General features: G+C 43.4%; 1 protein-coding gene across 2 annotated transcripts in view; it reads left to right on the top strand.

The window, feature by feature from the left end:
* Positions 1 to 13,126, top strand: part of ZFAND5 (zinc finger AN1-type containing 5) — a 36,606-nt gene that overhangs the window by 4,270 nt on the left and 19,210 nt on the right. For both annotated transcript variants that reach the window (XM_085633030.1, XM_085633031.1), the window contains exons 2-3: positions 8,874 to 9,025; positions 9,293 to 9,398. In XM_085633030.1, the coding sequence (XP_085489156.1) occupies positions 8,878 to 9,025; positions 9,293 to 9,398 (254 nt within the window). In that variant the 5' untranslated portion in view covers positions 8,874 to 8,877. The remainder of the gene's footprint in view (positions 1 to 8,873; positions 9,026 to 9,292; positions 9,399 to 13,126) is intronic.

The raw sequence follows: 13,126 nt of genomic DNA, 5'->3' as shown, positions 1-13,126 counted from the left end.
CAAGCTTAACTCTGCGCACACAGTATTGGTGGCAGATATTGCTGTGCACCGAATTGAATTTATGGTTCCACTCTGTGAACATAACTGTTGCTTATAAAACCTGGAAATGCATGCTTTGGGTGATGAAGGCACAGTAGAGCTACAATTCAATTGTGATGGTTAATTCATCTTATGTCAAACTACTAAAATTACAATAGAGACTTGAGCACATTGCTAAAAACTGCCCACTCTTTCGATTTTTCTTGTTGTGTAAATGTGAATGACTTAAATATTCTCTTCCAAGAGCTACAGTGAATCTTTAGTTCTAGCCAACTTAAGAACTTGACTCTTATTTGCAGTACTTGGGTGTACACTGCGTAAAGAGGAAGACTGGTGACAATACATAAACTCATCAAGTACCATTTACACTGCCTTCAGTGAGGTAGATGTGGAAACTAGGCACAAGGTCCCTTTGCTGCAGTCATCCTAGAAGATCCCAGTGTAAGGTTACTTTTTAAAATTCTGTCTTTGTCCTGTAGTCTGATATTGGTTGGCACAGTGGTCACTAGTTCTACCTTTCCAGTTTACACCGGCTTGTTCACACTTTCCTCCTAGGTACCAGAAGATGCTAACGCCTGCCTTTTTCCATCTTCAATCTCTACATGGCAACTCTTGAGACTCTAATCACAAATAATAGCCTTTCACTCCAGGACTGCTTCCCAACATCACCGTCCAAGAGCCTACTGGCAAAATAGATAGCCTTGTACCAACTCACTTCTAAAGAAGAGTCGGTTTGGTTAGAAAAGGAAGAATGGCGCTCAAACAAATCACACAAAATAGTAAAAATTGGAAAGCAATTGCGGTGCTGCAAGATCAGGGGAAAACAAACCCTGGCTGAAAGAACCCCTGCGAGAGTGTGGGTGGGAAACCCCCACTGTCAAATCCAAAACAAGTTCTGCGCACACGTTTCTCAGGATGTAAGTTAATGGTGTAAAACCATCATTTGGATAAGTTGTTTGTACAAAATGTTAAGGTCAACACCAGTAAACGTCTTTCAAATGAAATTTTATAATGCGTTTCTTCAATAGATATAAAGGAAAAAACCAGCCGACACGTGTTTCGTCAAGCGGGAAACATCCCGTGACTCTTCAGGGCTGTAGAAGAATAATCCGGTACGTGTGCGCAGAACTTGTTTCGGATTTCACTTCTCAAGAAAGCGAAAGTTTTTTTTATTCCTGAAAGTGACTTCAGAATTGCTGTTCAAATCATCCCACTTTTATTTTTTATTTTTTAAATCTGGGTTGTAGTTAAACCATGCTTAATGGCCTCCCAAACTCTGACATCCATTAAGGGCGTCATACAGACTGAAGAACATCTGGCTGGAGCCCCACCATCTCCATTTCTGGCCTGTACATTTTTCAAAACCACCGGCCTCTGCAAAGCCACCCTAACCAGTACACCTGCCTACCATTTGGGCAAACTCATAATCTGTAGTGTATCTGGGAACACTTGTAGCCAGATCACCATCAAACTGGAGACTAAGGCACTGTTTTGAAGTTTTTTCAGATTCCAGGTGTTCATCGCACTGGATAATTAACAATGCCCTGAGGTATGTCCTTTATCTGGTGCGATAAATGTCAGCTACAATGAGTTTCTAGGGAACAGCACAGATTTTGGTGCTCACACCTGGGAATTACCTCATGCAGTAAGTACCACCCAACTCATAATTCTGACCCCCGCGTAAAGGTTCAGAGAACGCCAACCTACGCACAAACCACATTCAAAGGGGGGGGGGGAAATGGTCAGCAGGCCTTCCATCTTTGCACCAAGCATATCAAACATCCCTGTATCCGTAATCTGTGCCACTAGAATTATTAAATTGTGCAGCGGCAACGTTTTGCCACACAATCACTAGTTGCATAATAAAAAGACAAACCATAAAATTATGCAGAGTTAAACATGTTTGTTATTCTAACTCAAATGGTTCAAAAGTTACTGAACTCAGACGCCTGTTGTCACCATCTATTTCACACTCCACTGTATGCTTCCTTTGGTCCCTGTAGAGTGCTGCCCTGCCTTTTTGGGTAGGTTTATGCTGTGCAAATAATTCATTCACACGATTAGTAGCAGATATTGTGCCGCAGGTACAATCTGCCTCTGCAGGGCCAACAAACTTTCCATCTGGTGACAAACTGGAGCCCACAACAGACTTGTGTCCCTTATTTTAAACTATCCAATGTTTTGCAATGCCGAGACTCATAATTTGCTTTTCCTTCTGCACAAAAGATTTGTGCTAGAAGCTTTTATTGGATGTATAATTCTAAAAAGGGTTTCCTTCAGAGGAGAGGCTTTCTTTTCTGTCAAATGCCCAATATGAGCTCACATGTCCATTGTCTCCAGTCTTCTCACTTGCAAGGTCAGTGGCCTTTTGTATATTTCGTAATCACAACTGTACATTCAGCACCACCCAGCTAACCCCAGAAGTGCATGAACCATGAAATATATAAGGCAAGATGACACTTTTCTTTTTTCAACTGATCGATCGTTTTATGTAATGTGGTGAAGGGTATTAACTCCCAAACCAATATCTCTGGGACAATTGGAAGTTATGGTCTTTCTGGGTTGGAGTGTTCCTAGTATGCAAAATGCAGGCTGTGGAAAGAGCACTACCATAACGAAGCCCCTTTAGTCTAGCATTACACACACTCCTTGTTTAAAGGGGAAAAACTAGTTTGCAGGATTTTTCTGGGGGCATGTGAAGCTAGACTAGATAATCTGGCACTGCGGAGATAACTGGATAAATGCAGTGCCCCCCCCCCCCCCCCTACATATCCCCGCTTGAGATTTATCTTAATCCACAAATCCTCCAAAGCATAGGGCGGAAAGAAGAGAAGCAAAAATTATTTATCTTAAAATACTTGGAGATGAGTAAAGGAACAATACTGACAGGAAGGCCACTGGTGTAGTGTGGAGCAGTGAATTTCCTGCAGTGAATTAGCCTAAAAAACAGGCTATCCAGCAACCTTGGTTCTTGGAGCATTGACTTTGCACTCTTAATGCATCACTGTGCTGTTGTCTAAGCTTAGTTATTCTTGTCATGGACACTAATTCAAACAGCACAGCCTCGGTGAACTAAATGGAGGAAAATCACTCTGTAAGCTGGAACAGTCTACGATTATCTCAAAGCATGACTCCTGCACAGTATCTTATCATGACTGCCCAAGTCAATGCAGTCACTGTTTCATGCTCCCGTACACTAAAGAAGCCAGGCCCTGAACAACCTTTTCAAAAGGCTCCCAATCGGCACCTGAAACCATTGTGCATGCCCTGATTACAAGAAAAATGGACTATAGGAACATCCTGTATGCCGGGATCAACAAAGCCCACCAGAGGGTCTGAGAACTCAGCAGCCAGCATCACGTTCAACCTCCACACTGCACTCTCACCACACCTAAAGAAGCCCAACTGGCTCCCCATTCAAACTCCTCACAAGGAACTACATAATACTGGCCCAGCATACCTCAACAAGCGCATCTGCTTTCACAAACCTTAAGGCACATACGCTCGTCCGTACTCCAACTTGCACAAACCCCACCCATGCTGAAATCCAGATCTGGCGGGTCAGCCTTCTACATCGCCCCTAAAGCATAGAACGACCTGCCCCTTCGCATAAGATCCTCCTCACTACTTGAGTTCAGTAAGCAGCTGAAGACCTGGCTTTTAGAGTAGTGCCACTGGGCCCAAGGTGTGCTTAAACTCAACTACTCAGTTCCAGGCTCATCTCCCGGGTGATGATGTGCTCTAAAGATCTGCATGCCATACCTTGTGGAAGCATGCAAGCTAAGCAGAACTGTAACATAAATGGGTGTCTGACACAGTAGCACAATTTTTTTTTTTTTTCCGTTTTTTTGGGGGGTATTTGTTTCTCATTGGGTAGGCTCCACATTCACAAACAGCAGAGATTGTTGCATGACACTGCTAGAAGACGCGACTGCCCAACTCTGAGAAATGTCCTTTTGATTGGTTTATCAGGTGAAAAGTCTTTTCTGGTCCTTCCCCCTTCATATCCATCATGCCATTAATCCCAAACAATTTAAGGCAATGTTCATCATTGCTATCTAAATGGTGAGGATTTAATTTACCAATGGCAGAAGGCACGCACAAATACTTTGAACAGAATTGCCTAGCCAAGATTTCTGTCTGAATCCTACTTATAACGGTCCCTTGCTGTCCTTGAGACGTGGCTCCTGCCGAGTCTGCCTCTAGACTGCACACGTTCTGAAAGGCAACTCATGCTTATGCACGAAGAGGGAAAAACTTGTTATCCAAAGATGTTGCAGCGTTAGTTTCTCACCACACCTCTTGGAATTTAAGTTCTTGATAGACTGAGATTGTTTGTGGATCCAAGAGATGACACTTGGTGTTTCATTTGACCTCTTTCGGAGAATAGTGTGTGGGTTTAAAAAAGCAAATTAGGCGTGTGGGTAGCATGACTAGACCATGAGTACTCGCAAACTTTTTCACGGGGGCCTAAAGTAACGCCTGGTTTGTGGCAAAGGGCCGCACCTATTGGGTGAAATAAAATCAGTTTCAAAACATTGCTACGTTACAATGCTGTAGTTGTAACTACAAAACTACAAGGAAGAGCTTTTCAAACCAGTGAACGACCTTGATGTGCACTATAAAAAAAAAAAAAAAACACACATTCTCTCCATTTTTGATACATTTTATTAATAGGCACTAGCAATCTTAAGAGGCATTCTATGGTAATCCTCCACCGGATATTCAGCACTGGCCCAGTTCAGCACAGGTTTAACTGATTGCTTTGCCTTCGGCCTGAACTGCACAGTTCTCAACTGTGCCCTGTTATAAACACCTGGGCACAAACTGAACACAAAGATATGAGTGGAGAAGGCGGCTCTTTTCAGTACAGCACACAAGTAATATATTGAACGAAGTTAACTACATGAAACAACACATCCTAGAAATAAATGAAACACTGAAATTAAAGAGTAAACGATGTGAAACAAGAACTACAACATGACTGTTCCCAAGTTAGTAGGTCAATTTCCCCTCACCCCCCCCCCCCCCCCCTTACTACAGCTGATGGTGAGGCATCGTATGGGGGGCTGTCGGGGCAATTGCTGGCAGTGCTTCTCAAGGACCCCCCCCCCCATGTCTAGGATGACGCCACTAGTTGTAAGGCTTTGCAGAGTCCCAAACAGTAACTGTCACACTCATTATCGGCAATCCTTTGTTGGCAGCATCAGAGTGGGACAGAAAATGGACCAGGCACCAAAATAAGTGGCCTAAATTTGTGAATTACATAAGTAAACCAAGTGGGCCATGTTTGCAAATGACAAGCCAGAGCTGCACTTGCACTGAAGAAACACTTTAACATCATATATAAATAAACCATTTACCTTTGTTAAAGCACTCTTTGATAGACGTTGTATGTGCAAAGATAGATCAGTAATGTTCACCTAAAAATTTACTTTGCAAGTAGGCAGCACCCGCAGGTAAGCCTGCAACTGTTATAGGGGTTGCTTGGCCCCAGTTAGAACCCCCTATTACTTTGGCCAATCATGGTTTGCTAGTGCAACGGTGTCTATTCTGGACATGCCCCCTCTAAGAGATACTTAAACGTGGCAGGAGCATGTCGGCGCCTAAGGCAAGCCTGTCCGGGATCAGATCGCACCCAACGCCAGGACACCTGGATCTCCGTCCTCACTCTGGGGATAAACTTATCTATACCTGTAAGGACCTTTGTGCTATTTGCCCTCGGCGCTCCACTAATCGCATTCACCTCAATTCAGTGCCTCTCGTGCTAACGCCTAAATTCTCTTTCCCCTTCTGTGACTGGTGTTAAACTGGATCCAAACTCCACCCTGTTTCAAATAATCAGCCTCCTCTCATTGAAATACAACGGGGACATGGTTTGGCTTGTTCTTATTAATACCCAATACTTACTTTAACACAAATTGGAAATTGCAGGCCTTTTGGATAGGTAACATTTAGGCACACTTTTTAGCGCTGAGACCTGTGGGAGACACTTCTTCTAATCCCTTTAATACTGCTGTTTTCTCTGGGTTCTCTTTTTAGACATAGACAGATCACTTAACAGAGGTGGGTGTCGCGCCTTAGCGGTATTGCCGCTGCAATAAATTATCTGTGAGCCTGCAGCGTCTCCAGATTGTGAAGACTTCTTTTTAAACTTGGACTTAACAATAATCCCCCCTTTAAATCGTCCACCAGGCCCAAGAAATATTCTTAAACAGCCTATGTGAAGACTATTTTACTACACTAGGGGATTATAATTTTCACCTAGAATCACACTCCGATACGAATACCGTGCCCTTTTAGAGACTTATCACCTCAATTCGCCTCAGCCAATTTATTAATATGCAATCTGTGCTCCCCCTGAACTGGTTTGACCACCATGCTATTATATTTGAACTAAATATCTCTTACAAACGTAACTACCCTTTTAATTCAGGTGGTCACTCCAGCGATAGGACTTAAGGTTAAGTCGATTTAAATGTAATCTTAGCTCAACTCCCAATTCTCCTATAAAGGCATGCAGTGACAAGTGGCGTGGGGACCGGGTCAACAAGGACACAAATGTGTCCCCCTTTAGTAAGTTGGAAAACTAAACCCAAGCAGGCCACTGGAGCATGCACATTGAAATTGCTATTGTGCATGTCCAGCTGCCCTCTTGTGTTTACTGAAAGGCTTCCCCAAGCAGCCCGTGGGCCGTACAGAGTACTACAGGTCTAGACTATGTATTTAACTTCTTGCAGGATGATCTGCAGGTAGGGTTTGTTTGAAACTTGCAGCCCTCCTTCTGCACCAGTCTTAGTTACAGAATTATTTATTTGGTTGTGGGGGGATTTGTGTGCGGGCATTTTTTTTTTTAAGAGCAGTTGTATCCTGTGCGGTAGAAAGAAAACACTACACTTGTATCCACTAAACATTGTAGTTGCATCAACCGTGTAGGCTACCTACATGAAGCCAATACCCTGAGTCCATATACTATATTAATGTAGGATGTAGCAAGCTCCTCAGCCAGTTTTTTAAAAATTTAAGCCAGGGTGCCTTTAAACAATGGAATCCACTAATAGGGTCATCTATAGAGTGGTAGCTTGGCTGTTGGTGATTCTTGAACAGATGTTGGGCAGGTTTAGTGCTGAATTGTCTAAAAGCTTAAACTTTCCTCACTTGTTCTTTCTGTTGGCTTGAGGGTGGTGGCAGGAAGATACCTTCATTAAACTTGATTTTGCAAGCCAATATTTTTTGGGGGGGTCGAAGAGGGGTGGGGGGCGTGGGATAAAGGATACAACTTAACGGCCTGGTGGTATTGAATTAGGTATACTGTTGGGGTGTGCCCGCAACATTTGCACTTCCTAGTAAGGTAGGAACACACTCCTCAGTACTTTCCCTCTAACAGCATGTTTATTTCACAAAATAACTGTTTTGAAAGCACGATTTCGACCCCAGATTGTCAGTGTCACCAAGCACACATGGTACTGACCCGTATGGATAGATTTGCCTTTCCTGTTCATGGCTATTCATACTCTGTTTGATTTCCCCCACCATTTTCCTGGAAAGATACTCCCAGGATGGCCAACATTTGCGAATGGTCATGTTATATAGCACATGCCAGAATTATATTGAAGTTTCGGGATAGGCCACCTATTATGCCAGGGATGGCCACAACATTAGGAATGTCCACAAGTATGTTTACCACGCCCAGATCATTCTATTGACTGACCACTTGTTGAATACCTATTGTTTCCACATTATTTCTACAGATACAAGTCTGTTAGACCAGGTGTCTGAACCCCCCCCCCCCCCCCGGTTCGAACTTGGAAAAGGTAAACTCTGTTTTCTGCAATTGGTGGGGGGGGGGCAGGGGCACTATCACTTTAGAGGCTAGTGTCGTCAGAAATGGTTCTGACACTACACTGACGAATGCATTTATATATACCACCTAAATCAATAACCTAATTTGCAGTTATTTTAGCTGTCCACTGGTAGGCAGAAGCATGCCATACGTGCATATTCTATTCAGTTTCTATCAGTAATACAAACCACACTCTGCATAAGCACTTTATATATCGGGTTTTATTGTTATGCAGTTCAGTGGTACTGTTTCCTTTACCTGGGACGGGAGAACTTGCCTTGCTAGGATATATAAAGATGACCTACGGGTGAATGAGGAACACTTAATTCTGTAAACAATCTAGAACGATACTTTCTGCCAAACACTTTTTGGCGCTTTAGTGAGTACATGTAGGCGGCGTTTGTAAATTCTGCGCGGACGCTGTCCAGGGCTGCTACCACCACAACAGTAAAACTCTTCGTTACTGATTGAGGTTGCCCCAACATTATATTATGGGTTTTCACCATAAACTTTACATGTTCGGATGCACGAGGGAAATTTGCACCTATGCAATTCTTCCTCCCCCGCCCCCATCCTTGAAAATATGCCCACTAAAACTGTAATCTTTTACCTTCTTGTACTATCATTGCACCTCCTGAAGCTCGTACCTGGTAATGCTGTTCGTGTTTTGTGTGACACAGCTTGTGAGAGGATGTTGGGGTGTACTCTATGAAACTTCACTAGGTGTATTGGCGACCTTGGGAGCCCTTAACTTGGTGCGCAGCGGATGCCATATTAAGGTGTCTGAATCAAACTTACCTGAAACTCGTGTGTTCGTGTGAGACCTTTGTGTACTTGTTGATTTACATTTGGCCCTATACCTTGTTTCCGGATACTGAGCCCCCTGTTGGAAATCTACCACAAAATGACCTGGGATGCGTTTTGTTATCTTTTCCTGAATGTCGAGTTTCTGAATTATGACAATCTAATATCTAGGTTTTCTGTTTTACAGCACAATGGCTCAGGAGACCAACCAAACACAAGGGCCTATGCTCTGTAACACGGGCTGCGGCTTTTATGGGAATCCCAGGACAAATGGTATGTGCTCGGTGTGTTACAAAGAACATCTTCAGAGACAAAACAGCGGCAGAATGAGTCCCATGGGTAAGTGTGTTTTAAGTGCTGCCTAAGAACAGCTAAACGTTCAAGCCAGCCTTTTTGTGCCACGTACAAATGGCTAGATGTTACCAATTGAAGGTGTGCAATGTGTGGGTATCCATACCGTGACTCGTTTTGGCGGTATATTAATGTTTAGACCTATGAAGCGCAAATTAAACTAGACTGTTTGCGTTCTTATTACTTAACCGTGGCATCGACTCTTTACCCAAAAAATCTGACTGCTAGTCTGTAAACAATATTTTATATTTGCAGGTTCAGCTAGTGGTTCGAACAGCCCTACCTCAGATTCATCTGCACAGCGAGTAGAAAGCTTAAGCAACTGTGAAGGTGCTGCTGGCAGCACGTCGGACAAATCAAGGTAATTGTAACCTTCGCAGCGGGTCGTTTTGCAGACTATTTTTTGGGAGGGTGACTGAGGGAGGGTATGTTTATGTTATTTTGAGATATTTAGTTACTTCTACTACCTTGCACTATTATCGTAGGACCCCTTTGCGTTAAATTCATGTAAGAACATGTTTCTGACTCAGGCCATGTGCATGAATTTGGTAATCTGTATTTTGCCATTTGTAGTCCTAACACTGTTAAAAAGAAAAAAGCTGTTTTAGTCTGATATGACTTCACATTCACTCTTAAGGGTGGAGTAAATGATCTGCAGAGGGGTAACTTATGTCAAGCGTGGATGCAATTTAATTCAGAAGCTTAAATTCTTTAGTGTCATGGCTTAGCCCATCTAATGCACCTGTCTTCTTTCAAAATGAGCTGTTGTCCATCATAAGACACAAAGGAGGCATGTTGGTTTTAGTTCTAGCACTTTGCTTTTCAGTACTGAACTACACAGATCTTGAGGGGTAACCAGAGGGCACAACTAAGACTGGTGACACGACAAACTGAAATAATTCTGTATTTCAGATAGCTGCTTGCTTACAAAAATTGTTCATTGGAGCCATATTAATGTTGGCTGTTTAGGCACTTGTTTCTACTCCTAATTCAGCTGAATGTCCGATTAGATGCTTTGAGCACATAACGCCGCGTCAAAAACATTGTTTCAGTACTTGTCTACTTAATTGCATTTCCTTCTCAAATGCATCCCAAAAGTCTCATTTGATTTGCTTTACTCTTGTGATATTTGGAGATGTTTTTTATTTGGTCATTAAGCACTTTGAGTGTCTTGTTCTCATGTACAGCTTTTAGCTACAAAAATGGCACTGCTGCTTTCCTCTCCCGCTCCTCTGTTGCCCCTGCCAATAGCAGACCTTTAGAGGAGGGAAAATATTGAAAGGCCCAGCTGCTTCCATTTGCTGCTGGGCATTTCCACATTGCGAATGGGTGTTTTGAACATCTCCCCCCCCCCCCCCCCCCCCCCCCCCGGAAAAATTCTAACTGGCATCTACAATCTTGGATTGATAAAGAAAATCTCTGTTTGGTGCTGCAAATACTAAGAATACTAAGGGGCTCCTGAGGGGGAGTGGAAGTAGAAGCTGAGAATTAAAGGAAATCGAGAGCACTGGCAATTGTACATTTGCTTAACCAGAGAGGTGAGATTCAGTCCTACAAAAAGCACTGGGCAGGAGGCAGGGCGATTGGCGAATGTCACACACAGAACATTGGGCCTCATGCCTCAGCCCTAAAGGGAGTACATGTCAACTAAAGTGGAAATTGAAAACCAGTGTCTTAATAAACCTGTGAGGTCCGAGACCGTCTGTAAGCATATCAAATTCGGTGTTTTAAATCTCATGGAACGTGGCTGGGCTTAAAAAAACTTGCGGGAAGCAGAGAGGGGCAGCTTTACTTGGATACTGGTGACATCCTCTGCTTTCAAGAAACTTGGTCCCAGGCCTCTACTACTTTACCAGGTTTCTATGAGGTTTTTTTTTTCTACCGCATCTTGTTTAAGTCCTTTTGGCTGCCCGTGGGGGGGGGGGAGGGGGGACTATGTTTATTATTTCGCATGCAGGCAATTAAACCGCTATGGTTCTTCACAGCAATTGCATGGCAGCCCAAGCTGTTTGCATACATGGTTTGAAAAGCAACATTGAACAAATGGTCCTAATTGTGGTTAACTGTTTGATTGCTCCTAGGAAAGCTAGGACGGAGATGGTTAATCATTTCCTTGAAAGCGTTGAAAATCTTTTTAGACAATCTGCACTGCGAATTTATAATCCCTGGAGATTTTAACATTCGGGGGCTGGGGGGAGAACATTGGTGGAGCCTCCAAGGCAAGTGCCGGCCATGGAATGAATAATTTTATGAAGCTCCACAATTTAGTATCCGCTGTCGGAATTTGAGGTGAGAAATATAAAGCTGATATTTCCACCAACCTGTAAAAATGTATCTACCATTGATTATACTTTATCTGCAGGTTTGGCTGCCCGATTGAGCCACTTTTCTATATCAGTCAGATCAGAAAGTGACCACAATCCATTAAAGAGCACGCTGAGTCTTGCAGTACAATCGGTGAACAAATTTATCAAGGTGGGCACCTCAACAGGGAAAGAGTCCGTGAAGCTAGTCGGAAGAATTAAATGGCTGTTCGATAACACACCTATGGATAGTACCTGGTTAAAAGAATTGGAGCTTATTTTAACTTCAATTCGACCAGAATGCCCTAAGGAGTGGGGAGGCCCATGGAGAACTTATGAAAGCAACTATTGGAACTGGGGGGTAGGCCCAAATTTCAATGAGGGCAGGGGGGGGGGGGGGCACAAACCAGCGAGGCCTGGTCATTTTTGTAAGGCAATCCTAGTTTCCAAAAGAACACTTCATAAAGCGCAGCGTTCTCGTTGGTGCAATTAATCTAAAACCTCCGCTGCAGCAGTACAATTGGCCAGAAGCTTACATTAAAAAAATGGCCTGGGAGCAACAGAAGGAAAGAAAAGAGAATGGGCCACCGTTTTTGTTATTAAAGGTCTTTAATCGAGCGTGATTCTGGGCCCATATTAATAAATTGAAAAACAGTAACCCTATTAGGGAAAATTGAATTTCGGAAGCAGCTTGGGCATGGCATATTGAGCTGTATGTGGATCAGATCGACAACCCACCAGTGGCTGGTCAGTCTTAACTTAAATTCCAACCTTTAAAAAAAATTTGGCGGCATCCGAGCCAAGTCCACAACATCAAGAGGATTTGGCATATGTGCCGGGCCAGCCTGAGTAAGCGTGCAAGTTGAGCCAGAACAATATAACCAACAGTCGGAAGGTGGCGAAAGTATGAAAACTGCTGCAATCCAATGAAGCCCCTTGCCCGAATGATCTTCCAGACAGCATTTTTAAGGACTCTCATATAAGCTGGGCAACAGTGTTGTCTGCTTTCTAACCATTCTTTTTTGTAAACTCGTCTACACCAGAGGGCTGGAGAAGATCAATGTTATGCCCCCTCTTTAAGAGCGAAGATTGGACCCTAGCCGCAAACTATAGATTGGTTGCTCTTCTTGACACGGAGGCAAAAGCTTATGCCCAAATTTTATTAGAACATTTAGAAGCCTGGATGGCCGAGTAGAACATTTAGCCATTTTTTTTCAAACTGGATTCAGGGCAGGTCACATCATTGGACAGTATTAAAGCTCTCCGTCCTCTGGTACCGTGCCCTTCAGAAGAGTAGGCCACCTCTCCTGTGCTGTTTTTTTTTATAGACTACAGTGCAGCTTTTGATAGGGTGGACAGGGCCACCCTTTGGAGGGAAGCTCTCTGCTTGGGAGTATACCATCAAATCTGCTAAGAGGTATCATCTCATTACATACAGAGACTTGGGTTCTGGTGAACACCAGCTCATCGACTGTAACAGAAAGTTAAAACCAACTGTGGGCTAAAATATGGCTGTGTCTTCGCTCCTATGCTGTTTAATCTATACGGCTGGCTTAGGGAAAGCACTGGACGCCTGTAGTTTTGGTTCCTCTAAAGCTATTTTTGATCTGCTTTCAAATAATTTGATACGCTGATGACATTGTGGTCATGGGAGTGCAAAGGGCTCTGACGCCTTGAGCAGATTTAACAAGGCCAACTGTCTACTGGTCAATCAGTCCAAAACCAAAGTCCTGATATTCGGTGGCTACCGAAGGAAGAAGACTGCAACCTGGCAATTGGAAGGCAA

The sequence above is a fragment of the Triturus cristatus genome, chromosome 2_1 (genome assembly GCF_964204655.1).
Source record: "Triturus cristatus chromosome 2_1, aTriCri1.1, whole genome shotgun sequence".
Lineage (NCBI taxonomy): Eukaryota > Metazoa > Chordata > Amphibia > Caudata > Salamandridae > Triturus > Triturus cristatus.
The sequence above is the reverse complement of the archived record's forward strand: the minus strand, read 5'-3'. Positions and strand labels throughout refer to the sequence as shown.